This window comes from Tinamus guttatus, unplaced genomic scaffold (genome assembly GCF_059628265.1).
Source record: "Tinamus guttatus ecotype Peru unplaced genomic scaffold, ASM5962826v1 Tinamus_guttatus_pri_ptg000166l, whole genome shotgun sequence".
Classification (NCBI taxonomy): domain Eukaryota; kingdom Metazoa; phylum Chordata; class Aves; order Tinamiformes; family Tinamidae; genus Tinamus; species Tinamus guttatus.
In genome coordinates this window covers 203,813-230,868 of record NW_028288700.1, presented here as the reverse complement: position 1 = coordinate 230,868, position 27,056 = coordinate 203,813, and the positions used below count along the sequence as shown (strand labels likewise).

Below are 27,056 nucleotides of genomic sequence, written 5' to 3'. Positions count from 1 at the left end.
GGGCACCGCGTCCAGGGAGGGGGCACAGGGTGCCCGGGGGGGGGGTCCTGGTGACAGAGAACCCGGGTTCGGGGAGGGGGAACCGGGGCCCTGGGTGTCCGGGGGAGGCGGGGGGACCGGGTCCGGCGGGTTAGACACCGGGTCCGGGGAGTGCGAACCGGGTCCGAGGCGGGGGGGAACCGGGCCCGGGGGGGCGGGCTGGGCTCGGGGCCGCCCCGTGGCGCTCCCCGCCGGGGGGGCCGCGGCGCGGGGGGGCCGTCCCGGCTCGGGTTACAGGGCGCGGGGGGCCGCGCCCGGCACATATAGGCGGCGCCGGGGCGGCGCGGCACTGCTCGGCCCGCCGCACGGTGAGGGGCGCCTCGCCATGCCCGCCGGCCGCCGCCCGCTCCGCCTCGCCGCCCTCGCGCTCCTCGTCGCCGCCGTCGTCGCGCAGCAGCGGGACCTCCGTGAGTGACCGGGACCCCCCCCGGGACCTTCCCCCCGCAACCGGGGTCTCCCGAGGGGCGCTGAGGAGGGGGACACAGGGGGACGGTGGAGGAGAGGGGGGGACAGGAGGGGACAGCGCAAGGACAGTGCGGGACAGTGGGGGACAGCATAGGGACAGAGGGGGAACCATATGGGATAGTTGGGGAGAGTGAGTGGCAGAGGGCGGACAGTAGAGGAACAGCGGGGGACAGTGGGGAACAGCATAGGGACAGCGTAAGGATAGTGGGGGACAGTTCAGGACAGAGGGAGGCAACGTGGGACAGAGAGACAGCGGGGACAGCATGGGACAGTGGAGGACAGTGGGAGACAGAGAGACACACTGTGCGAGGACAGTGGGGGACAGCGTAAGGACAGAAGGGGGTGACAGCCCCGGGACATGTGGGACAGCGTACGGAGAGTGGGGGACAGTTAGGGACAATGGAGGACAGCCCAAGACGGTGATGTTGGCACGAGGATAGGGGGGACAGCATAAGGGTATAGGGGACATGGGACAGGGTGGGACGTCCTGGAGGACAGAGGGGACAGCACGAGGAGCGCGGGGAGCAGCTGGGGACACTGGGGTGCAGTTTGGGCCGGCGGGGGCCACCTCTGGCCCCCTGGGGTCCAGCCTGGAGACAGTCCCGGGCGGAGGGGACATCGTGGGGTGACGCGACACTGTTGGGGCGCGAGGTGCGGGGGGGGCTGCCCTCCGCTTTCCCGCGGCTCCGTCACCCCCTTTCCCCCGTCCAAGACCTGCTCCCCTCTCTTTGGTCGGAGAAAATTAAGCCAAAAAGGAGGGGTTTGGGGTGGGGGGGTGGTCCCCGCGGTCCCCCCGGTCCCCGCGGTCCTCGAGGGGCCCCGTTCCCGCGCCGGCGCCAGCGGGAGGAGGAGGAGGAGGGAAGGGGGGGGTCTGGCCTTCCTCCTCCTCCTTCTCCTCCTCCTCCCCTGCAGGGGGGGGGGTGGGGGGGGGCCTCAATCCCCCTTTTGTGCCGCTCTGTTTGCGCAGCGGCCCCGATGGCTTCCAGATGTCCCCGCGGGCGCCCGTGAAAGAGCCTCATTCATCCCCCCGCCCCCAGCCGGGACCCCCCTCCTTACCCCAGCCCACACAGGGCCTCGCTGTGGGCCACCCCCGCCCCCAAAAGGCCACCAGCCCGGGCCACCGCGGTGGCCCCGCGCGCCCGCCGGTCCCCACCGGCACCTGATGAGAAAAGCAGGCGCCAAGGGCCCGGCCAGCGGCGCTGGCGCCAGGGGGGCCACGCGGGAGGGTTTTATTTGATATATGTTTTTTAAAAGCACATTTTAAAAATATATCCTGAATTTCGGTTATTTTCCTACATGAGGCGCTGCAATGGGGGGGAGGGGGGGGTCACCCATTTCACCCCCAACCAGGGGCCACCCTAGGGGCTGGGGCGGGGGGGCAGTGCTGCCAGCCGTGCCGATGCCGTGATGCTGTTTCTCCCTCTCCTTTCCCATATCCTCCTCCTTCTTCCCTGTTTCTTTCCTCTTCTTCGGCATTTCTTCCCCTTCTCTTCCCTCTTCTCCTTCCCCACTTCTTCCTTTTCTTCTTCCTCATCTCCATCCCCATCTTCTCCTTCCTCATCACCATCTCTTTCTCCACCATCTTCATCTCTTTCCCCACCATGTCCATCCCCCTCCTCACCATCTCTTCCCCCTTGATCTCCTTCCCCACCTTCTCCATCCCACCATCTCCATCATTTCCATTCCCAACATCTCTTTCTCTCTGATCTCTTTTGCCATCACATTCTTCACCACTGCCTCCTTCCCCTTGATCTCCTTCCCCACCATCTCTTCCCCATCATTTCCATCCCCATCATCGCCTTCCCCTCCGTCTCTTTCCTCTTGGTCTTGTTCTTCATCACGCTCACCTTTGCCATAATCTCCACCCCATCATCTTTCCCCAACATCTCCTTTCCCACCACCATCATCTCCTCCTTCCCCACCATCGTCTGCCTCCCCACCATCATCTTCTCCTTCCCCACCATCATCTTCTCCTTCCCCACCATCATCTTCTCCTCCCCATCATCATCTCCATCCCCATCACCTCCACCTTCTCGATCTCCTTCCCCATCATCATCTCTTTCCCCTTGGTTTCCTTCCCCACCATCTCCTTTGCCATCATCTCCTCCGCCACCACCTCCATCCCCACCATCTCTCCCCCGTCCCCGGCTGCCACCGCTGTCCCCGCCGCCCTCCCTTTGGCGCAGAGGAGGCCGGCAGCTGCGTGCAGGACGGGCAGACATATAGCGATAAGGATGTGTGGAAGCCGGAGCCGTGCCGGATCTGCGTGTGTGACACGGGGACCGTCCTCTGCGACGAGATCATCTGCGAGGACCTGCACGACTGCCCCAGCCCCGAAATCCCCTTCGGAGAGTGCTGCCCCATTTGCCCCACTGACCAGCCTGCTGCCAGCGGTCGGAATTTATTTATTTCCCTTCCATAAATAAATTACCGGAGAGAACGGACTCGGGCAAGGCCGATGGATGAGCTGCTCCGGCTCATCCATGGCAGCCCACTGGGAAAAGGCAACTTCTGCTCCAGCTTGTGCCAGGAATGGGAGGGTTCACCCCAGGAGTAGGTTGGGTTGCCCCAGGAATGGAGCTTTCAGAATAGAAGGTTTTTCCCCAGGAATAAGGGTTTTCATCCTAGAAATGTTTTTTATGTTTTTGCCCCCAGATTGCACTTTTTTTTTTTACCCCCGGAATGGGAGGTTTTGCCCCAAGAACTAGAGCTTTTGCCCAAGGAATGGGGTTTTCATTCCCCAAATGGGATGTTTTGCCCCAGGAACTGGAGGTTTTGCCCCAGGAATGCATTTTATTGCCACCTGAATGGGGTTTTTACATCCAGAATGGGAGGTTTTGCCTCAGGAACAGGGTTTTCACCCCCAAAATGGGATGTTTCACCCCAGGAGCTGGAGATTTTGCCCCAGAAATGGGGAGGCTTTGCCCCTGGAAGAGGAGGTTGGATGTCGGGAATTCCAGCAGGAAAACTCCCACGGGGATATCAGGCCTTGAGCAGTGCCAAGCCGGGGTTTCCTCGAATCCCTGGAAAACCCCTTTTTCAGGCCAGGAACGCGGTGGGGCCGCCAGCTTTTTCCAAAGAGCAGCCCCGGAAAACCGCAGCCCCTGCTGCGGGCGGCCGCTCCGGAAGCGCCGGCCTGAAAGGGAAATTCAAACATTGTGGTTTGCACAAAAACCATAATAATAATAATAATAATAAAAAGGAAAAATACTGCCTCTGGAGGCAATGCCAGTCTCACGCCCGGCTTTAGGGACCAGGAATATCGGGATGCCCCAAACTCCCCCCAGAGCCGAAGTTGCCTTTTTGCACCAACCCTTTCCCGGCGGGATGAAGGGTTGAGCCCGGATCGCTGCCGGTCGCTCCGACCCGCGGGGCTCTGGCCCTGCCGCTGCTTCCCGCTTCGGTCCCAGCCGCTTTTCGCCCGGCTTTGCGGGTGCTTCCCCCGCCCCCAGCCCCATTTTCACCCCTTTTCCACCCAATTCCCAATGGGAATGTCTCATCCCTGTGTGTCTCAATGCTAATTTATCTCTTTTTTTTTCCTTCTTTCCCCAAACAGGACAACCTGGTCCCAAGGTGAGGCTGATCTTCACCCCTCTCATGGCACAGGGACCCCCATTTCCTACATTTTTCGCCCCAAAATAACTGGCCTGGTGCCAGCTGGACACACAAGTTTGTCACCCCACAGGGGCATCCGCCTTGCATGAGATGCCAAAATTTGGGCATTAAGCTGGGGGGGGAGGAAGCACCAAAAACCATTGGGATGGGGAGGGGGGCTCCTGGAAAGGAGCATGGCGGGGCACAGGGATCCTGCTCATTCCCACTCTGCATTCCAGGGACAGAAAGGCGAACCTGGAGATATTAAAGATGTAAGTGATGACCCCCCCCCTCCTTGGGGACCCCCCCAATGTCTCCCCCGCTTGACTTTGTGTTTCCCCCCTGCAGGTCGTAGGACCCCGAGGGCCTCCGGGACCGCAGGTGGGAGCGCGTTCCGGCGCGCCGGCATTGCTGGAATTTTTGGAGGAGGGGAATGGGGGGGGGGAGGCGCCCGGACGCCCTGACCCCCCTCCCCTTGTCACCTCCTCCCAGGGTCCCGCAGGAGAGCAGGGACAGCGAGGTGACCGTGGGGAGAAGGGAGAGAAGGTGAGTGGCACCATTCCTGCTGGGAGCGCCTTGGGAATTGGGGGGCAGCATTGGCATCCCACTGGAGACGTGGGAATTTGGGGGCGGGGAGAGGGGAAATCCTACTATGGGAATGGGAATTTGGGGGTGACTATGATCTCCTGGGGATTTGGGTGTCACAGGAGCATCCCACCATGGGAATGGGAATATGGGGGTGGATGTGCAACGTAGGAATTTGGTGACTGCAATATCCCACCACGGGCAAGGGAATTTGGGGGTGCCAGGGTCATCCTGCCATGGGCAAAGGAATTTGGAGATAGATGTGGAGTCTTGGGAATTTGGGGGTGGATGCAATATCCTATTAGGGATGTTGGAATCTGGGGTGAGCAGGAGCATCCTGCCATAGGCATGGGAATTTGGGGGTGGATGCAATATCCCACCATGGGCATGGGAATTTGGGGGGAGTCGGAGCATCTGTGATTGGAATGAGAATTCGGGGGTGGCAGGAGCCTCCCACAGGCCGGATGCAGCATCCCGTGTCCATCGGAGCAGGTCCTGGGATGCCCAACAGTCCCATTTCCCCCTTTTCCAACATTGGTGTCTCTCTTGCGCAGGGCTCTCCCGGACCCCGGGGCAGGGATGGAGAACCCGGCACTCCCGGGAATCCCGGTCCCCCCGGCCCTCCCGGCCCTCCCGGACCCCCTGGCCTTGGCGGGGTGAGTATGGGAGATCCTTGGAGCCCCGGATGGCCTGGAATCCTTCCCGGAGCATCCTGCCGCAGGGCTGATCCGGGCTCTTTTCCACAGAACTTCGCGGCGCAGATGGCGGGCGGCTTCGACGAGAAGGCCGGAGGGGCGCAGATGGGCGTCATGCAGGGACCCATGGTACCGGGGGGGCTACCACGGCCCCCGCCGCATTCCCGGGGCCGGGAATAGGGATGGGGGATCCATGGGGAATGGGGATGCTAATGGCGGTGGGAGATGCTTGGGGAATGGGGAGGTTGGTTGGAATGGGGGATCTGTTGGGAATGAGGAGGCTGGTTGGGATGGGGGATCCTTTGGGAATGGGGAGGCTAGTTGGGATGAGGGATCCATGGGGAACAGGGATGGTGCCGGGGAGAGGTGCTTTGTGGGAAATGAGGATGATGCTGGAATGAGGGAGCTCTGTGAGAATTTGGGACAATGCCAGGGCTGTGGGAACTGGGAATGGTGCCAGGACATGGCATCCACAGGACCAGGGATGCGGCCACTATCCCGACTTGCCGGGTGCTGCCCAGGCCTTGGGAAGCGCCGGGATGACTTAATCCCCCCGGCATTTGTGGCTGGGTTGAAGCTGGGGTTAGCGGCGGGAGGGAGGTGAGACGGGGGGGGATCCTTCCCGTGATCCAGTGAAATTCCTTGCTGGAAATCGCCTCCTGCCGGGGCCACTTGGCAAGTGCTGAATGGAGCCAGGGGCCCGTCCCTGATGTCCCTCTTTTTGGCCCTCTTTCCAGGGCCCCATGGGACCCCGTGGCCCTCCCGGTCCCTCCGGCGCTCCCGTAAGTACCTGCTCCTTCCCGCGCTCCCGTCGCGGCTCCGGTGCCGACACGAATGATCCTGACGCCTCCTTGTCCTGTCCAGGGTCCACAAGGATTTCAAGGCAACCCCGGAGAGCCCGGCGAGCCTGGCGCTGCCGTGAGTATTGGGATACGGAGCTGGGATGAGCCCCCGCCTTGGGAAGCGGCTCCAGCAGGAAGCTCCCACTCCAAGGAGCTTCCTGATCATCCCGCTCTGTGTTTTCCAGGGTCCCATGGGTCCCCGGGGACCGCCAGGACCTCCTGGGAAACCTGGTGACGACGTAAGTGCCCCCCCATCAGTGGCCGCCTTGCTTTGCCGCGGCAGCTGAGAACGGGCAGCTCGTTACATGCCACATGGGCTCCACTTTTTCCCAGCCCGGTTTCTTCTCTTTTCCTGGCAGGGCGAGACAGGAAAGCCCGGCAAATCTGGTGAACGCGGCGCTCCCGGCCCCCAGGTGAGGGATTCAGGTCCAGCTGAATCCGTGTCCCCTGCAGTGGCACTGTCCCCACAGCGCGGGGACACTGGGTGCCACCCTGACCCTCCCTGTCTCCGCTCGCTCCTAGGGGGCTCGTGGCTTCCCCGGGACACCGGGTCTGCCTGGAGTGAAAGGCCACCGGGTGAGTCCCCGTCGCGCGTCCCTGGTCCCCGACGTGGCCTGGTTCCGCTGGCGGGTGACACCGGCTCCCTTCTGTCCCCTCGTCATCTCCTCCAGGGCTACCCCGGCTTGGATGGCGCCAAAGGAGAGGCGGGAGCTCCCGGAGCGAAGGTAAGCGCCCATCCCCGTGGTGTCAGGGCACTGCAGCCTGTGAGCAGCTTGCAGGGGGGGTCACTAGGAGCCCATCCCCGTGGCATCGGGGCACAGCAAGCTGCAACCAGCCGGGAAGGAGGCACTGGGAGCCCATCCCTGTGGCATCGGGGCACAGCAAGCTGCAACCAGCTGGGAAGGAGGCACTGGGAGCCCATCCCTGTGGCATCGGGGCACAGCAAGCTGCAACCAGCCGGGAAGGAGGCACTGGGAGCCCATCCCTGTGGCATCGGGGCACAGCAAGCTGCAACCAGCCGGGAAGGAGGCACTGGGCGCCCATCCCCATGGTGTCAGGGCACAGCAGCCCGTGAGCAGCCTGCAGGGGGTCACTAGGAGCCCATCCCCGTGGCATCGGGGCACGGCAAGCTGCAACCAGCCGGGAAGGAGGCACTGGGAGCCCATCCCCGTGGTGTCAGGGCACAGCAGCCCGTGAGCAGCCTGCAGGGGGTCACTAGGAGCCCATCCCCGTGGCATCGGGGCACGGCAAGCTGCAACCAGCCGAGAAGGAGGCACTGGGAGCCCATCCCCATGGTGTCAGGGCACAGCAGCCTGCAGGCAACCAGGGCGGGAGGCACCGGGAGTTGGGGGGAACCGGGAGCCCATCCCCGTGGCATCGGGGCACCGCGCGCTCCGAAGGGAGCAGATTTCACCCTTTTCCACTTTGTTTTTTCCATAGGGCGAATCCGGCTCCCCTGGTGAGAACGGGTCACCCGGCCCCATGGTGAGTTGGGGGCGAGGGGACGATTTGGGGAGGGGGGTGACAGGAAGGAGCTACCAGGCCTCACCCCCCCCCGCCACCTCCGTGTCCCCCCGCAGGGTCCCCGCGGGCTGCCCGGCGAGAGAGGACGTCCCGGCCCCTCCGGTGCTGCCGTGAGTATCCCGGGATTTTGGAGGGGGTGGAAACCGGGAGCACGTGGGGGTGGTCCCGGCTCAGCCGGTGTCACCCCCCACACACACCTTGTCACCTTGTCACCTTGTCACCTTGTCACCGCTTCCTCCCCCAGGGTGCTCGAGGCAACGACGGCCTCCCCGGCCCTGCTGGCCCCCCCGTAAGTAAAGGGGCTTTTCTGCCCCCCCCCCATATCCCCCCGCTCCGGTTCCCCCCCCACATCTCACGCTCCCCCCTTTCTTTTCCAGGGTCCCGTCGGCCCGGCCGGAGCCCCCGGCTTTCCCGGCGCTCCCGGCTCCAAGGTGAGATGCCATCACCGATTCTGTCCCCACCCCCCCACCCGCTGCCATTGTCACCCCCACCGTGACCCCCCCACTCTGTGTCCCCATAGGGTGAAGCTGGACCCACCGGTGCCCGAGGACCTGAGGGTGCCCAGGGCCCCCGCGGCGAATCCGGCACCCCCGGCTCTCCTGGCCCCTCCGGAGCCCCCGTAAGTGTCACCCTGTCCTCCCTTCCCCAAAAAGGGGGGTCCTTGCTGTGTCCCCCCCCTTCTCCTGGCACATGTGGCTGGGGGGCAATGGGGAAACTGAGGCTCAGGGTGCCCGGACAAGGCGGGTGCCCCCCCCTCAGCGCCTCCCTCCCTAGGGCAATCCCGGCACCGACGGCATTCCCGGAGCCAAAGGATCGGCGGTGAGCGGGGACACGCGGGGGGGGGGGGCGAGGGAGGGGACAGGGACAGCACGGGGAGGACAGGGCCACCCCCATGGGGGGGGGTGCGGGAGGGAGGAGCTCTGGGATGGGGGATGCTGTGGGGACATGGGGAGGGGGACCCTGCGATGCTGGGGGACATGGGGGACACTGGGGACACGGAGGGACGTGGGATACTGGGGGACATGGGATGCTGGGGGACATGGGGAGGGGGACCCTGTGATGCTGGGGGACATTGGGGACACTGTGGGGGACATTGGGGACACCGTGGGGGACATGGAGGGACATGGGATGCTGGAGACATGGGATGCTGGGGGGCATGGGGGAGCACCGCAGTGCTGGAGGGACAGTGGGGCTTGAGGGGACACTGTGATGCTGGGGACCACAGGTTGCTTGGGGACACGGGATGCTGGGGACTTGGGAGGGGACATGGGGATGTTGTGGGGAACATGGGAAGCTTGGGGACACAGAGGGACTGGGAGGGGACACGGAGCGGGAGGGACACAGGAGGCTGGGGAGCATGAGCGCGCTTGGGGACGTGGTGGGGACACGATGGGGGGACACGGGGGGACACAGCGGCTCCTGCTGACGGCGCCGGCCCCCCCAGGGCGCCCCCGGCATCGCGGGCGCTCCAGGCTTCCCCGGCCCCCGCGGCCCCCCCGGCCCCCAGGGCGCCACCGGCCCGCTGGGACCCAAGGGACAGACGGTAAGAGCCACCCCCCACCATCACCCATGGGTGCCAGGCTCCGCCCAGGCAGATAAGCCCCTCCTCCTTGGGCACAGGCCCCGCCCCCTTGTCCCCTGCTCCTGCAGGGTCCCATCTCTGTGTTACCTGGGGCGGGTTCCTCTTGTGCCACCCCCAAGGGTGGCACCTGCTCCTGGGTCCCCAAAGGGGCTTCTGGGCATGGAATGAGGATGGGAAGAGGATGAAGATGGGGACAAGGCTGGAGATGGGGATGGGGACAAGGATGGACATGGAGATGGAGACAAATTGAGGATAGGGATGGCAAAGAAGATGAGGGTGGGGACAGGAAAGACGATGGGAATGGGTATAGGGATAGCGTTGGGAATGAGGTTGCAAGTGGGGATGGGACAGAAACAGGGGTGGACATGGGATAGGGACAAGGATGAGGATGGGAAAGAGAAGGGGGATGGAAATGGGGACAGGGTTGGAAATGACGGTGAGGATGGAGACAGGGATGCAGCAGGAATGTGGATGAAGACAGGATAGGAATGATGATGGGAAGACGGACAGGGTTAGGGACAAGAAAGAGAAGAAAGGGGACAAGGATGGGACCAGGATGAGACTGGAGATGAGACTATAGACAGGGACAGGAATGGGAATAGGATGGGGACAGGCACAGGAAGAAGGATGGGGATGGGACAGCAAAGAGGATGAGGATGGAGACAGGGATGTGATGGGGACAAGGACAAGCATGATGATGGGGATGGAGATGGGGAGGGGACAGCAAAGAGGACAGGAATGGGGAAGGGGTCAGGAATGAAGATAGGGATGAGGATGGCTAGTGCTGGGAAGGGCCAGGAAAGAGAATGGGAAAGAGATAGGGACAAAGATGGACCAAGGATGGAGAGAGGGACAAGAAGGCAACAGTGACAGAGATGGGGACAGGGATGAGGGCCGGAATCCCGCACCCACCTGCCTTTCCTCCCCCCAATCCGCAGGGAGAACCCGGCATCGCAGGCTTCAAAGGAGAGCAGGGGCCCAAGGGCGAGACGGTGAGTCCCCCCCCGCCCTGGATAACGAGCGTCGCGGCTAACGAACCTCTGCCCCTAACGAGGCCCCTCGGCGGGCGGCATCCCCCCTCCGGAGCCGGGGAACAATAGGGCCTGTGTTGCTGCCTCTCCGGCTTCCCGCTTCCCGGGGCCGGGAACATTCCCCCGCCGCTTCATTAGGCAGCCTCAATGCGCTGAGGCCGGGCGCAGGCGTGACATGTAACGGCGGCGCCGCGCTGCACAACCCCCCCCGGCTCCGACACCCCATGGGGTTGCTGCCCCATTGATTCCGCCCCCGCAATCCGCACCTCCTCCCTGTATCCCATGGGATGAGGAAGGTCGCTCCAAGCCGCTCCCTTCCTCTTCCTCAGGGCCCCGCAGGACCCCAAGGTGCTCCCGGACCGGCCGGCGAGGAAGGCAAGAGAGGAGCCCGCGGAGAGCCCGGTGCCGCCGGCCCCATCGGACCCCCCGGCGAGCGGGTGCGTTGGCCCCCCGGTGCCACCCCCCAAACAGGTGCTGCCCCCCCCAAATCCACCCTGACTTCCTCCTCCTCCTCTTCCTCCCACAGGGAGCTCCTGGCAATCGCGGCTTCCCCGGACAGGACGGACTGGCTGGACCTAAGGTGGGATGTGCGGATGAGAGAGGGGACGCTCCGAGGGTGCCCCTGCTCTTCGCGGCTTTCCCTAAATGCTCCTGCTTTTCCGCAGGGTGCTCCAGGCGAACGCGGCCCTGCCGGCCTCGCCGGTCCCAAGGGAGCCACTGGAGACCCCGGACGTCCCGGAGAGCCCGGACTGCCCGGTGCCAGGGTGAGCACTGTGGGATGGAGGGGATCGATCCAGTGGCACTGAGAGCTGGGATGAAGGAAGGAGCCTTCCTCCCTTCCTGGAGGAAGAGGAGGGTCGGCTCAGTCTCTCTGCCTTGTCCCTCGTGATGGGGACGGTGCCACCAGGGGCTGGGGTGATGCCTAGTGGCTGTTGGTCCCTCTTTGGAGGCCAGGGTGCTCCTTGGGGTTGGCCAAGATGCTCCTTGGGGTTGGACAAGATGCTCCTTGGGGTTGGTGCAGACGCTCTTTGGGGCTAATGAAAGTGCTTGATGGGGTTGGCCAAGAGCAGCTTTTTGAGAGTTAAGAAGCTCTTTGGGGGGTCATGAAGATGCACTTGAGGTTGGCGATGGTGCTTAGAGTTTGGCCAAGGTGCTCTTAGGGGATGGCCAAGGTGCTCTTAGGCTTTGGCCAAGGGGCTCTTAGGGGATGGCCAAGGGGCTCTTAGGCTTTGGCCAAGGGGCTCTTAGGCTTTGGCCAAGGGGCTCTTAGGGGTTGATAATGGGGCTTTTTGGCGTTAATGAAGGTGCCCTTTGGGTCTGGCCAAGGAGCTCACTGGGGTCCACCAGCTCCCACCCCAGAGCACCCACGGCCAGGGGGCCGGTGCCCCCAGCCCCAATAACCGCCCCCCTCTGCGTTCCTCCTAGGGCCTCACCGGCCGCCCGGGCGATGCTGGACCGCAAGGCAAAGTCGGCCCTACCGTAAGTGACGCCGCATGGGGGTGGTGGGGGGTCCGGGTGCCGCCAGGACCCCTGCCCACCTCTGGGTCTCCCCATAGGGTGCCCCCGGCGAGGACGGGCGCCCCGGCCCCCCCGGACCACAAGGTGCTCGCGGACAACCAGGTGTCATGGGATTCCCTGGTCCCAAGGGTGCTAATGTGAGTATCCAGCTCCGGGTGAGGAGGAGGAGAGAGAGGAAGAGTGCGGCGGGAACGGGCAGTGTCCAGCGCAGGAACCGCAGTGTCACTATGACCGCGGTGTCACCATGACCCCGGTGTCCCCATGACCGTGGTGTCACTGTCACTGTGAAGTTCCCATCACCGTGATGTCCCCGTCACCACGGATCTTCTCTTCCCTCTAGGGCGAGCCTGGAAAAGCTGGCGAGAAGGGACTTCCCGGTGCCCCAGGACTGAGAGTAAGTGGTGGCTGTCACCCCCGCGGTGACATCCCCGGTGGCAGCGGAGGGGACCGTCCGGAGGGCTGGGACATGGTGCCCAACCTGGCTCTCCCTTCCATAGGGCCTTCCTGGCAAAGACGGAGAGACGGGAGCTGCTGGCCCGCCGGGCCCTGCGGTGAGTTGTCCCTCGGAGCCCCCAGAATAGCCGGATTCAGGGATTGCCCCCAATTCCCACTCCCCTCGCATCCCAGGCTTCCCTTCACCACCGGCTTTTCCACAGGGTCCCGCTGGTGAGAGAGGAGAGCAAGGAGCCCCCGGACCATCCGGCTTCCAGGTGAGCTTTGGGAGAGGGCAGCGCGAGCCAGGCTGAGCCCTGATGCCACTCATCACACCGATGGCCATGGTGTTCCCGGGGTTATTCCCATACTGACATGCTAACGCTCCTGCTTTTCCCCCTTTCCAGGGTCTTCCCGGCCCACCAGGTCCCCCAGGAGAAGGCGGCAAACCCGGAGACCAGGTGAGCCCCCCTGCCCAGTCCCCCTCCCAGCCTCATCCCGGATCCGAATCCCATCGCTGACCGCTCTCTTCCCACAGGGTGTTCCCGGAGAAGCTGGCACTCCAGGTCTCGTCGGTCCCAGAGTGAGTAGATCCTTCTTGGATGGGGTTCCCGGCGGCTTTTCCGCCGGTTTTCCCATGGGGTGGAGATGGGATCCGTCGCCCATCCCGTGCTTTTCCTAACCCATTTCCTCTCAGGGCGAACGTGGCTTCCCCGGAGAACGCGGCTCTCCCGGCGCCCAAGGGCTGCAGGGTCCCCGCGGGCTCCCCGGCACCCCGGGCACTGACGGCCCCAAGGTAGGTGGCACCGGGTGGGGACCGCGCCGGTGGCACCCGGCTGCTCCCGGTGACGCGCGGTGACATCGGCTCCGCTCCGCAGGGAGCCACCGGCCCTGCCGGCCCCAACGGCGCCCAAGGACCCCCCGGGCTGCAGGGAATGCCGGGCGAGCGCGGAGCTGCCGGGATCGCCGGCCCCAAGGGTGACCGGGTAAGCGGCTCTGGCGGGAAGCGCCACTCGTGCGCTGAGCGGCGTCGGGGCTCGGCGCCACTCAGCCCCGCTCCGTGTTGCTCTGCAGGGAGACGTCGGCGAGAAGGGACCCGAGGGAGCTCCCGGCAAGGACGGCGCGCGGGTGAGCGGCCCCCGGCACGCGGCGGGGACCCCCCGGTGACCGAGGGATGATGCTCATCCTCCTCTTCCTCCTCTCTCCCGCAGGGTCTCACCGGCCCCATCGGCCCTCCCGGTCCTGCCGGTCCCAACGGAGAGAAGGTGAAAGATCCCGGCGGTGCCACCCGCCGCTCCCTCCCATCCCACTGCCTTCATCCCCATCCTCATCTTCTTCTTTTCCCAGGGTGAATCTGGCCCTCCCGGCCCATCCGGTGCTGCCGGCGCCCGTGGTGCTCCCGTAAGTGCGATGCCAGCGGCTCCCCATCCCTATCTCCATCCCTGTGCATTTTCCCTCCCATTCCAATTCTCATCCGTGACATTCCCATCTTGCTCTTGCAGGGCGAGCGTGGAGAGCCCGGTGCTCCTGGTCCCGCTGGATTTGCCGGTCCCCCTGTGAGTATTGGCTCCCCCCCATCCCTCTGCAGCAGCAGATCCCAAAGTCTCCTCTCTATCCCTGGCACTCACGGCCACCACATTCCCATTTTCCCAACACAGGGCGCTGACGGACAACCCGGCGCTAAGGGTGAGCAGGGAGAGCCTGGACAGAAAGGTGATGCCGGCGCTCCTGGTCCCCAGGGTCCTTCTGGCGCTCCCGGCCCACAGGTGGGTGATGCCGGCACCTCCTGGATCCCATGAATCCCTCTTGGAGCTTTTTCATGGGAAAAAATAACCTGGGGCTTATTGGAGCATCAGCTGCAGCCCCGCTCTGCATCCTGGTTCTATCCTGCTTTTCTCCCCTTTCCAGGGTCCTACCGGAGTGACTGGTCCCAAAGGAGCCCGCGGAGCCCAGGGTCCCCCTGTGAGTACGACCGGGAAAGGGTCGGGATTGAGCCGGACAAGCCAGGAGCTGAGGGCTCATCCGTGTCTCTCTCTCCTTCCCTAGGGAGCCACTGGATTCCCCGGCGCTGCTGGACGTGTGGGACCACCTGGCCCCAATGTGAGTTTGGGAATGGCCAGGATCGCTCCCTCCCCATCCCGTGCAGCTTTTCCTTGCGATATCCCAGCATGGGAAAGGATGGAGCATCCCAGATCAGGGATGTCAGTCCAAGCCCTCCGGAGTGGAATATTGAGCCAAACATCCCCAGGATGATCCCAGTGGGCTCTTGGCAATTCCTTAATCCCTAGCAAGGGCTTTTTGAAGCATTTTTATGCCGGGAACAACCCTGGAGCACCGCACGGATGCTCCCACCCCACGTCACTTCCCAAGCAGCAGCCGGAAGGCGGAAAAGCCGCCGATTGCACCGACCCCTCCTCCTTCCGCAGGGCAACCCAGGACCCCCCGGACCCCCCGGATCTGCTGGCAAAGACGGTCCCAAAGGAGCTCGTGGCGACGCCGGCCCCCCCGGCCGGGCCGGAGACCCCGGACTCCAGGGCCCCGCCGGCCCCCCCGGCGAGAAGGGCGAACCCGGCGAGGACGGACCCGCGGTCAGTGTTGGATGAGGGGCCGGGGGGGTCCCCCGGGTGCCCCCCACCCATTGGGTGCCAGCTCCCACCTCCCCCCTTCGCTGCTCTCTTGCAGGGTCCCGATGGCCCCCCCGGCCCCCAGGGCCTGGCAGGACAACGTGGCATCGTGGGGCTGCCCGGGCAGCGCGGCGAGAGGGGCTTCCCCGGCCTGCCGGGACCCTCGGTGAGTGCACGAGAAAATGCAAAATGTTCACGAGACGCAGAAGTGCAAAGGGGGAAGACAAGGGAGCAAAATGCAGAAGATTAACAGGTTGCAAAAGGTGCGCTAGGTGCAGAGTTGCAAAATGGGCAAGAATTGTAGAAGATGCAGCGGATATAAAAGATGGAAAAATTGCAAAGGATGTAGAAGGTGCGAAAAAGAGAGCACGAATGCAGAAGAGTCACAGACTGCAAAAGGTGCAAAAAATGCAAAAGCTGCAGAATTGCAGAAGGGGCAAAAGATGCAACAGGTGCAAAAGATGCACAATTGCAAAAGGGATAAAATGTAAAAGATGCAATAGATGCAGCAGGTGCAAAAAAATGCAAAAGAGGCAAAGCTGCAAAAGATTCAAAAATTGCAAAAGATGGGGGAAAAAAGGGCAAAAGCAGGGAAGAAAAATTCACCAGCCCCTGGGTCTCAGTGGGCGCTTCTCTCCCTCTGTTTAGGGCGAACCCGGCAAACAAGGAGCACCTGGATCGGCGGGCGACCGTGGCCCCCCCGGCCCCGTGGGCCCCCCCGGCCTGACAGGTCCCGCCGGAGAACCTGGACGCGAGGTAGGAGAAACCTTGGAGCGCGGGGCGGGATACGGAGCCGTCTGCACCCCAAAATCCCGGCCCCATCGATGCGCTTGGCAGGGGGGTGTGCGGGCTCCAGAGGGGGACGGATTTATAGCCCATTCCCAAGATTTCGCCTGCATCCCAGTCTGCCATAACCTCCTTATCCGCAGGGCACCCCTGGATCCGATGGCCCCCCTGGCAGAGACGGCGCTGCCGGCGTCAAGGTGAGTCAATCCCGTGGGAAAACCACCCCGAACCCTGTTTTTCCACTAAAAATCCCATTTTTTGGCCCAAATCCCCCCCGGCAATGTGCTCACGTCCCTTTCCACAGGGCGACCGCGGCGAAACGGGACCCGTGGGCGCTCCCGGTGCTCCGGGCGCTCCGGGCGCTCCCGGCCCTGTGGGTCCCACCGGCAAGCAAGGAGATCGTGGTGAGGCGGTGAGTGTCCCCCGCCATGTCCCCTCACTCGGATCCCGGTGGGAAAACACCAGGACGAGCTCCGGCATCGTCACCTCCCAACTCCGCTCCCTTCTTTCCGCAGGGCGCACAAGGACCCATGGGTCCCTCCGGCCCCGCTGGCGCTCGGGGAATGCCGGTGAGTAGCGCTCGGCACCGGGCAGCGCCGAGGCCACCGCGGTGCCACCGGCCCGTGTCCCATGGCCACCCCACTCTGCTTCCAGGGTCCCCAAGGCCCCCGCGGTGACAAGGGCGAGACCGGAGAGGCTGGAGAGAGAGGCCTGAAGGGTCACCGAGGCTTCACCGGCCTCCAGGGTCTGCCCGGACCTCCTGTAAGTGCTCGATGATGCTCGGAACCTCCACATTCCGCTCCGGATCTTCCTCCGGATTCATCCCCAGATTCCAATCTGGATTCACATCTAGATTCTGCTCCGGATGCAGAAGAGCATCCATTGCCTCCATCACTAGGAATAACCGGCCTCTTCTCTCCTTCCATAGGGCCCCTCTGGAGACCAAGGTGCTGCCGGTCCCGCTGGTCCCTCCGGCCCCAGGGTGAGCGATGCCAGCGGGTGCTCCCAGGACATTCCCGTCCTCGGTGCATCCGTGTCCCGCACTGACTCCCTGTGCGACTCTCTCCTAGGGTCCCCCAGGTCCCGTCGGTCCCTCCGGCAAAGACGGCTCCAACGGCATGCCCGGCCCCATCGGTCCTCCCGGCCCCCGCGGTCGGAGCGGGGAACCGGGTCCGGCGGTGAGTGCGGGTCCCGGCCGGGACACGGCTCCAATTCGTGACCATCGAGCGACCATGTCTTGTTGTTCCCTCCTAGGGTCCTCCTGGAAACCCCGGCCCTCCCGGTCCTCCCGGTCCCCCCGGCACCGGCATCGACATGTCGGCGTTCGCAGGCCTGGGCCAGGCGGAGAAGGGTCCCGATCCGATGCGGTACATGCGGGCGGACGAGGCGGCCGGCGGGCTGCGGCAGCACGACGCCGAGGTGGACGCCACGCTCAAGTCCCTCAACAACCAGATCGAGAGCATCCGCAGCCCCGAGGGCTCCAAGAAGAACCCGGCCCGGACCTGCCGCGACCTCAAGCTCTGCCATCCCGAGTGGAAGAGCGGTAGGAAGCACCCACCGTCCCTCCTCTTGCGCCCACCGGGAGGATCTGCACCCTCCTGGTGCGCGAGAGCTCCAGTTTTCCTTGGAACTGGCACGGTTGCTCCCATGGCCGACGCTGCCGCTTGTCTTCCCCGCTGCAGGCGACTACTGGATCGACCCCAACCAGGGCTGCACCTTGGACGCCATCAAGGTCTTCTGCAACATGGAGACGGGCGAGACCTGCGTGTACCCCACGCCCAGCAGCATCCCCAGGAAGAACTGGTGGAGCAGCAAGGCCAAGGAGAAGAAGCACGTCTGGTTTGCCGAGACCATCGACGGCGGCTTCCACGTAAGCGCGGGGGCCAAGTCGCAAGGCTCCGGTGCGGAAGCCCCTTCCGAAGGGTCGTCCCAACGGCGACGTCTCACTCTCTTGCCAACAGTTCAGCTACGGCGATGACAACCTGGCGCCCAACACGGCCAACGTGCAGATGACCTTCCTGCGCCTGCTGTCCACCGAGGGCTCCCAGAACGTCACCTACCACTGCAAGAACAGCGTGGCCTACCTGGACGAGGAGGCGGGCGACCTCAAGAAAGCCGTGCTCCTGCAGGGCTCCAACGACGTGGAGATCCGCGCCGAGGGCAACAGCAGGTTCACCTACAGCGTCCTGGAGGACGGCTGCACGGTAAGTCCCCGAGATGCCACCAAGGCGGGTGGCAACGCTGGGAGAGCCCCGGAACAAGCCCAGAACCTCCCTCCTCGCTCGTTTTCTTCTTTTTTGTTTCTTTTTGGCAGAAACACACTGGCAAATGGGGCAAGACGGTCATCGAGTACCGGTCGCAGAAGACCTCGCGCCTGCCCATTGTAGATATTGCACCTATGGACATTGGCGGAGCCGAGCAGGAGTTCGGCGTGGACATGGGCCCCGTCTGCTTCTTGTAAAAAGAGTTGGTTTATTTGTATGTGTGTGTGTGTGTCCGGTCGTTATTTTTTTAAATCCAGCCCGATAATTGTTAAAAACAAGCAAAAAACACCCCAGAAACCTACCCGCCCCCAAGGACCTGCGCGTTTTCCAATCACTCGTACGACTTCTGCACTGAACGGCTGCCACGACCTCCCCAAATCCCCCTCGATCCCCCCCAAATTCCCTCCGGGACCACGGTGCGAAGTAAACCCAGGGTCTTATTTATTTATTGTCTTCCTGTAAGACCCGTTTTTTGGGGATGCAGGCGGAGGTGGGAATGGGACTGGCAGGTACGAAAGCGGCTCCCACCTAAGGGAGCCCCCAGGTCCGGGTAGGGACGAATCCCCTCCCGTCCCCGGCCCACGAGTGCTATGTATCCCACAGGAACAACAACAAATGGTGCTATTCTTGTAAAACAAGTCTGTATTTTTTAACATCGATTGATACAAAAAAAAGAAAAAAAAACCTTTGGTGGAAAGTACAAGCCGAGCGGTGCCGTTTCTTTTCTGTCTCGCGCCCGCGGCCTTTCTTCCCTTTGCTGCCTTTTTTTTCTCCCTTCTTCGTTGGTGAAAAAGGAAGTTTTCAGGGCAAATTTCAAGCTTTGCTGGTTTTAAGTTATTTCACGTGAAGAAAAAAAACAGCCTGCAAATGAGTGGAGGAAGCAAAAATGGGGAAAATGAGTGGAAAAAATCCTGGAGCAGCAGGAGCAAACACAGCGGCGGGGAGGCTGCGGTCGCACCGTGCGATAGCGCCAGGGCGGTTTGGTCCCTTCTAGGGCTTGGAAACCAGCAAAAACCCAGTGAAACCAGCAAAAAAATCCAGTGAAACCAGTAAAAAACAGTGAAATCCATGGGAAGAGAAGGGCTAAGGCCAAATCTCAGGGAAATGGGATTCCAGTTCCTGGAGGACGTTCAGGGTGGAGGGGCTTGGGTGAGAACTGATAAAGATTCCATTAAACACCCATTAAAATGGGGTGTGGAGAGGGACCCCTAAAGCTGCTACTCCCTTTTCTTCCCCCAAAGCAAAGGGCTGTTTTGGGCACATAAACTGGAAGCGAAGGGTGCCCGTGGCAGTGCTGCTCCCTCGGGAAGCAGCTCCCTTCCTCTGCCTCCCCTGCCTTCCTCCCCTTCCCAAATCCTCTTTCCTGTGTTAAAGACAGGCTGTTTTTCCCCTAAAAAAAGATATAAAGGATTTCCAGGTGATACTGCAGGATATCTTTAGGGGATCTGGGATAATTCACTCCATCCCTATGCACAAGAAGGGCCCAACAGGGTGCAGGGGATGCAGGAGGGTGGTTTTGCTCCAGCTGAATGTTTTTTGCAGAAATGGTGGTTTTCCACTCAAAATAGGATGGTTTTAGTGTATAAGGAAGAAAAACCCTCCCGCAAGGGCTTGTGCGGGGCACAGCGGGCGCCGCGGTGGCATCGGGCCCTGCTGGAGCACACGACCCAGGCCCTGCCAGCCTGGGATCCTTCAAAACATTGGCAGGAGAAATTCATTAAAAGGGATTAAGAGGGATTTGCAAAATAAATGCCCTTGAAGAGGCCGGGGGCTTTGGCACCCACCCACCGCAGAGGGCAGCCCCAATTACCAGCCCTCAGGAGCTCATTTTTCCTGCTCAATCCCCATTTTCCTCCGAAACCACCCCTGGAAAAGTTGGAGCGCTGGCATCAACAAGGAGGACACTACAAGCACTAATACAGGATTCAAATTTATTAAGTCAATTCAGTTCTAGAAAGTCTGCTAGGCACAAGTACCACTTAAAAAAAAAATTTCTCCAAACTCCCCAAATAAAGAATCCTTCATCGAAATAAAAACACCCCCATCTCAATAGTTTCCTTCACAGCTCTGTGCTGTTTCCCTGCACACCCACAACCCAGAGGCAGACACAGGAGACCGCAGGGATTAAACTTGAGGAAAATCGCATCCTTCTGCAACAAAGGGGCCCTTTCAAAGGAGAAATTCACACTAACTTGCCCCAAAGGGGTTTAAACCCGCACTCGTTTGCCCAAAGGGTACTCGAAGGAAACCAGCTCGGTGCCACCCGCGTGTTTTGGTCTCACTTCATCCCTTCCCATGGGGAAAATACAGGGTAAAGGATTCTATGGGACTGTCCCTTCACGGATCTGTCCCGAACCTCCGGGAAAGCAGCAGCACCAAGCGAGGAAGAGGAGCACCGAGCTCTTCAGCACCTCCCCGAGCTCGTCTCGGTCACCGAGGAGTTTTGGTATCGCTGTCGGTGGCCTCAAATTGCTGCTGGCAAGTGAAAAATCTGCAAAAGCAGAGTGGCTTTCAGCGCATTTCCCTTCTAATGCAAGTTTTATCAGCACAGATACAGGCCGGGCGCTTTATCTGCACATTCCTTGCAGGAAACCATCCCTTTTTATCAGGTCCTGCTTCACTGAGCAAAGGAGGAATCTATTAATTGCACAGAACTAATTAGGTGACCTTGGAAGCAGCAGAAACGGCACCGAGCTTCCACACAGCTGCACTTCACCCTTGGCCTGCAAGGAACGACGCTTCTGAGCCCTGGTCCCCTACCAAAAATCTTGTTCTTTGGAACTGAAGGTGAAAACAGGCCCAGCAGGTCCCTCCCAAGCAAAAATTCCCTTTCCAAAGGGCATGAACAACACCTGGAACAGATCTGTGCGACAGGCCAGCAGTGCAGAAGAGCATGAAATGAACCCAGAGCTCTTGGGGACCAGAGTTATCCGGGATCCTTCTGCCTCCGTTTGAAAGTTCCCGGTCCTTTTCACAGCCGATTTCACATGGGTGGGGAATAAACATCTGCCTGCAGTGTCACCTCCCATGGAAAAGCTGAGCCGGCCGTCACGGGACGCCCTTCCCGGCGCCCGGCGCGGTGGGCAGCGGCTCGGGGAAGGCCGTGGAGTTGGTGCTGCAGTCCACGTAGTGGTACTTCTCCAAGGCGCTCTGCGTGACGTGGCCGATGTACGACAGCTTCACGGACGTTCTGGGGGGAAAAAGAACGATTTAGGGGAGCTGGCAGCAAGGCCAGGGAGTTCTCTGTTAAATTACGGCAGTTTCGGGGGTTTATTGCACAGGCAACCCCGCTTCCCCCTCAAAAAGCTGTGAATCCTCTGACACTCACAGCAGCGCAAGGATACACAGAGGCAGCAGATACAGACCTGGAGCAAAGAGCTCCTCACCAGAGCGCTCAGACCGCTCTGCTGTTCTCTCCTCCCCGCTTTGCATCTTTTTGCACCCAATTTTGAGTCAAGAGCAACCCACCTCATGAAAATCACTATGTTGTGCACCTTGACCTTGGGAAACGTGCAGAAGAAACTGCAAGAGACCAGAGCAAAGAAGGTCAGCAGAGACTAACCCGGATTTAACACCGGCATCTCCGACATCTGCGTGGCCCAGGTACCTCCTAGTGACATTTTTCCCCTTTTGCACTAACTGAATTGGAAACAGCCCCGCCAAAAACCCTCTTGATGTCATCTTTTAAGCTGTTTCCAGCAAATTGTTATTCTCCAGAGTGAACGGATTAAACCCACCCTCTCCCCATCTTTCCATAAAAACATAGCAAATCCTTACTACACGTAAGAGAAAGGTCCACCCATCTCCGCCTTCACAGTGAAATTCACCTGCAAAAAGGTAAGAGACAGACATTTACACACAGATTTAGCCACTCAGCCCCCATTTAAACCACTCCTTTGAGTATTTCCCTACTTTAACTGCTCCTTTGGGTGGCACAAAGCACACACTTCAGCACTAAGACTATCCTGCTCCAAAAGCTTTGGGAACAGCTAGATTTTAATTAAGTGAACTTGAAACGCTGCCTGATTTTCCTATCTGTGACACAAAAAAAAGCCCTAGAAGGCATAAGGGAAAATAAACACCAGTTTGTCACTCAGGGGCTGGATGCTGGAGACGTTGGTGATCTGCTGGCTTCCGACGACAGTGTTCATGTACTGCACCTGGCTGGTCAGGCTGGTCACTGTCACCGAGTAAAAGTTGGAGTTTTTGATCCTTAACGTGGCCTGTGGTGAAGAAGAGGAGAAATATGAGGAGTTGGGGCCTCTCCTGCAGCTCAGCGGTAAAAATCTATCCCCTCTCAAATGCAGATGCTCTAAAACGTTACCGTGATGGCGAGGATGACGACGGAGTTCTTCTTGTCAAACCACACTTGAACCACTTTGATGCCATCGTCTTCCACGAGGACGGAATGCGGGAAGAGAAAGAAAACGACGAGCCCGGACACGAGGAGGCAGAGCAGCACGGAGAGCAGGACGTACTGCTTCCTGGGGAGGTGGGAAAGGAGCCCTCATCCTTCGGCATCCCGAGTGTCTAAGGGTCAGCCTCACCAACATCCAGCCTCACTATCCACTCTTCCCTGGAGCAGACCTGCTTTCCATAGTGAAATTGCTCAATTTTGCCCTTCACCCAGTTGGTTTTTTCGGTAATGAGTGACCAAAGGATCATTTGGGGCCCTCTAATGTTTTCCCCGAGCTGCCGTTTGCGCCGTTGGTGAACGGGCTCCGTCTCCAAAAGGAGGGCACCAGGACAAAGGGTATGAGTAGCAGCTTTGTTTCTGCATTCACCCCTACGGTGGGATTTGACAGGAAGCATTTAAAGTTACGTTTTAAACTGTATTTATTGGCACACTCCGACTGAAACAAAAACACCAGGCAAAGGAAAGGCTGCAGACAGGGGGAACTGTTTAGCCATGGCCATAAACGACAAAGAGCCCCATTTAGCCTCCACAAAGACACAGTTACACTCAGCCCCTGCACTTACGTTCGCTGCGGACGGAGCCGTTGGTCGCTGTAGGGAATCAGAGCCACCAGCTCATTTACCTGCTCTGGAAAAAGGAATGAGCACATTAGGCAGCTCTGTTTCCTTGAAAGGTCGCTCTTCTTGGCAAGGATCATCAAATCCTCGGGATGCTGGTGAGCTCAGTTCAGTCCCAGCACTAAGCTGGAGCAAAATCCTGATTTTAGATACATCGACATGGAAAGCAGCATGAAAAATAAGCTACACTTTAAAAGATAAAAAGTGCTTTCCAAATCAATGCTGGTGGTGTTTTGGGGTCTCCAAAAGCAGCTATTTCACTTAAGGAAGATTCACGCTCTGTGCGTATGGTACTTGGGAGGGGGACAGTCACCTGTGGGGATGCAGCCGGTGCCCTGGCACGTGGGACAGGTGATGCTGTCCTGGCCCGTGAACTCCACGTAGGGGAACTTGGCGATGTCCTCCTCGCGGTCGCGGCTGTCGAGCAGGTCCTCGTCCTCCTCCGCGCTCCTCCTCGGCCGCGAGGCGGCGGCGCCGGCGGGGAGGGAGAGCAGGGAACCCATCGCGGAGCCGCGCGGGGCTGCGGGACGGCAGGAGCGGCGCGGGTCGAGGATGGGGAGGCCAAAGGAGAGGGAAAGGGCAGCCCCAAATGGGACCTGCCCACCAGCACCCACAGAGAACCCCCCAGAGAGACCTATGTGCCCTCAGATCCCCCAAATGAGGGTCCCTGGGTTCCCCAAGAGATCCCTCTCAAACCTCCCCAAAGGGGGACCCCCCAATGGGCCCCCCACAGGTATCCAACCCCCATCACTCACCACAGAGCCAACCCCGCCCCCACAGAGACCCAGACCCCATCAGAAGCCCCAAAGAGGGTAAAAAACAAAACAGAAAACTATCCCCCCAAAAAAGACCCAGGCACCTCTGAACACCCCCCCAAAGAGACACCACTAAATACCCCCTAAAAGAGCTCCCTGCAGAAACTCTTCCCCCAGCACCCACCATAGAGAGGCCCCCACAGAGACACCCCCAAATCCCCCCCTCCAAAACACCGCACTTTCAACTCTCACCCCCAAAAAACTGCGTTTCCCCCTCAAAAATCCCCCCTAAAAAGAGAGGCCCCCGGCCCATCCCCTCAGACCTGCCGCCGCCTCCCGCCCCACGCGCAGCCGCCGTCGCTATGACAACACCGGCCCCGCCCCCAACGTCTGCGCACGCGCAAACCGTGGGGCGGGGCGAGAAGGGGCGGGGTTCCGAGGGGCACCGCCCCTCGTGACGGTCAGCCCCGCCCCTGCCCCCGTGGGGGGTAGGTGGGCGGGGCTTGGGCGGTAACGCCCCGCCGCGCCTGGGCGAGGCCGCTGCCTCAATGCGCCTGCGCGGAGGGCGCGGCAGGCGGGGGGCGCGGCAGCCAATGCGCATGCGCTGCTGGACGAGGGGGCGGGGGGATGCGCGGCGCGGGGCGTGTCCCTGTGCGCATGCGCGCCGAGGCGGGAGCCGCGCGGCCCTTGGGCCCCCCCCCCTTGACGCCGCGCGCATGCGCACAAGTGCTATGGCGCGAGGGCGACCGCAGGGGGGCGCGCATGCGCCGTGATGTCTGCGTTTGCCCCCCCCCGGGAGGTGTCACGACGTGCGTCGGTGCTCAGCTGAGCAGCAGGAAGCGGCCCTGGCCCCGGCGGCGCCGCCCGGGAACGCGGCCGAGCGCCGATCTTTGCCCCGTCTCCCCGCACGAACCCTCCGGCTTTTTGTTGTTTCCTCATTTTATTGTTTTCTCTTTGTTTTTTGCCCCCAGTTTTATGGCCGGAAAAGCCTCGCCTGGCACCTGTTCACTGCAGCCGAGCTCGGCCCGCCATGGGCTGCACCCTCCTGTCCATGCCAAACGCGTCCAAAGGAGAGTAAATAATTCTGGGGACGTTTCTCAGCATCCCCAAGGATGAGGGTCTCCTCCTGGAGAACACAGGGAGCAAATAATGCAGATTTTTGCCCCAAACTGGCCACCTCCTGCTTATAAACCCACCGGCGCTGCAAATCAGCAGCGTCCTGTGCAAGCCATCGTGCTGCTAAAAACGTGAGAGCTCAGTGGAAAACTGAATTCCTTCCCCTGCTAATCTCCTGCCTCTTAAACAAACCCATAAAAATAAAGGTTATTGCAAGACAATCTTCCCAATAACCTTGCGGGAGATGGATACCTCTGGAAAGCGCCAGCTTCAGATCAACCCTTCTTACTGCCAACTTATGGCTGCCACTGGAAACTTTATGGATCATTTAATCTCTCCTTCCCATGAGCAAAATGCCAGCGTGAGGGAGGTTTCCTGGCTCACCCTTGCAAGATGCTAATTGCCTGCCCATAATTATCAGTGATAGATGGCCATGAGTCTCGGAGCTTTCCCAAGGCGATACATCCCAACCAGCAGATGTGGGATGGGGCTGCTGCCCAAGTGCCCCTGGTGTGGATGGACTCTGATAACTGCAAAGGTAGAGGAGAGCCCGCAGGGAGCCCTAGGACACAGGCTGTGGAAGCTCAACCCTACAGCAGACACTAGAGAATCTCCAAAGGTGGAGCTATGAGTGCGCCGGCAGGATTTTGCAATGACTTCCCAGGAAGTCTCTGCTGCCTGGAGGAGGAATCGAGAGCCTGAGTCAACCGTCTCCCAGGGAAAGCCGGAGGATCCCGGCAGCAGAGGGGTCTTGGGGCAGTCACACGGGGGCCCCGGCGTCCGGGCGGAGGGGGCGGCTGCTTGGGCACTGCCGAGCGTTTCCCGGGAACACCAACCGACGGAGCAGCCCCGTTACCCCATTAGCTTCGAGCTGCAAAGTGCTTCCCATTAGCTGCCATTAGAGGCGTCGCTTTCCCCCTTTTGCGATGTTTCCCCAGGTGCCGAGCCCTATTTAATCCCCTCTTTACTTATTTATTTATTTTAGGGAGCTGCTGCCCTGGCGTTTCCCCAAAGATGCCCCATGCCCCTTTAGCACCGACAGTTTAGCAGCGCGTTTCCCCGCGAACATGAAGGGAAATCGCTGATGCTCTTAGTTATCCCACAGCCCCTGGATGCAGCAGGCACGCGGATGCAGTCAAGAACCTCCGCACGCAGCCACAGCCTGGATCTGCAGAGCTGGATCACAGCTCCAAGCCACCAAAGGCCACAAGGAGGGTGCAAATTAAAACTCTCCGCAGGGTAACACCTCACTCGCTGCTTTAGGCACAAACTGCCGGTCTTATCGGGTTGAGGAGCATGTTGCTCTGCTCCAGGCAGGTCGAGGACCACAGACGACGCAGGTTAATGTCTCCTCAATGCCCCCAAAACGTTCCCAATTTGCCTCTAACGATCTCCCATTACCTCCCAGACACGATGTTCTTTTCCCTCTCTGATTGGCCTCATCAAATCAATTTAAAAACGTTTAGCGAAACGTTTTTCCCTGGCAATCGGAAGGCTTTGAACTCGCTGATCACGGCTCAGGGGTGGTGATTGCCGTGACGCTGCCTCGCCCGCCCTCGCTGTCTCCCTCCCTCGCTGGGGGGGCATTTTTCCCCTGCAGGGTTTTGGGGTTAAGGGGGAACGTGCTAAAGTTTGGGGACATCGGTCACTCTCCCCGCTGGTGAGCGGGCTGCTTCCCGGCCACCCTCGGGCATGTTTTGGGGAGGATGGAAAACGACAGACCGGCCTGCGTGTTTTCCGAGCGGGGCTGGAACGTGTCTGGGCAATCGAGCGGCTTTGGGTTGCAGCTGCGGCACCAGCCAAACCTGCTCGTCCCAAACCCCCGCGCTCCGGCTCGGCTCATGTCGCCGCTAATGTCATTTTGGGTGCCTGAGCTCCCTCCCTGTGACCCGACCGGCACCGACAGCCGAAACCAGGCTTCCTGCGGGACCCTGTCCCCCTTCCCTAAGGGAAGTAACACAGAATCCCAGAAGGGCTGAGGTTGGAAGGGAGCTCTAGCGATCTAGTCCAACCCCTCTTCTCCAGCAGGGACACCTAGAGCACATGGCACAGGGTGGCATCCAGGCGGGAAGCCCTGTAGTAGCCCCTGCAACCCCGGGACTTGCAGGAGGGAGGCGGCAGGGGCAGCTCGGTGGCCGCGGTGCTGCCCTGGCCCCGCTCTGCTTTTTGG

General features: G+C 61.0%; 2 protein-coding genes across 2 annotated transcripts; one reads left to right on the top strand and one right to left on the bottom strand.

The window, feature by feature from the left end:
* The first annotated feature begins 364 nt into the window (after positions 1–364).
* On the top strand, positions 365–18,271 carry COL2A1 (collagen type II alpha 1 chain). Its single transcript, XM_088522795.1, has 51 exons — positions 365–446; positions 2,691–2,897; positions 4,601–4,644; positions 5,238–5,339; positions 5,430–5,507; positions 6,116–6,160; positions 6,243–6,296; positions 6,406–6,459; positions 6,580–6,633; positions 6,743–6,796; positions 6,892–6,945; positions 7,661–7,705; positions 7,801–7,854; positions 7,989–8,033; positions 8,122–8,175; positions 8,265–8,363; positions 8,519–8,563; positions 9,189–9,287; positions 10,265–10,318; positions 10,687–10,794; positions 10,884–10,937; positions 11,023–11,121; positions 11,783–11,836; positions 11,914–12,012; positions 12,216–12,269; positions 12,373–12,426; positions 12,532–12,585; positions 12,715–12,768; positions 12,846–12,890; positions 13,005–13,103; positions 13,186–13,293; positions 13,382–13,435; positions 13,519–13,572; positions 13,655–13,708; positions 13,810–13,863; positions 13,966–14,073; positions 14,216–14,269; positions 14,354–14,407; positions 14,734–14,895; positions 14,990–15,097; positions 15,580–15,687; positions 15,861–15,914; positions 16,022–16,129; positions 16,233–16,286; positions 16,372–16,479; positions 16,646–16,699; positions 16,788–16,895; positions 16,972–17,260; positions 17,400–17,587; positions 17,679–17,921; positions 18,032–18,271. The coding sequence occupies exons 1-51, from the start codon at positions 365–367 to the stop codon at positions 18,176–18,178; spliced, it is 4,368 nt and encodes a 1,455-aa protein (XP_088378921.1). The 3' UTR covers positions 18,179–18,271.
* Positions 18,272–21,029: 2,758 nt separating this feature from the next.
* Positions 21,030–23,519, bottom strand: TMEM106C (transmembrane protein 106C). Its single transcript, XM_010213063.2, has 7 exons — positions 23,329–23,519; positions 22,962–23,025; positions 22,306–22,465; positions 22,064–22,204; positions 21,759–21,808; positions 21,450–21,503; positions 21,030–21,171 (listed from the first exon to the last, which is right to left on the bottom strand). The coding sequence occupies exons 1-7, from the start codon at positions 23,516–23,518 to the stop codon at positions 21,030–21,032; spliced, it is 801 nt and encodes a 266-aa protein (XP_010211365.1). The 5' UTR covers position 23,519.
* Positions 23,520–27,056: the final 3,537 nt, after the last annotated feature.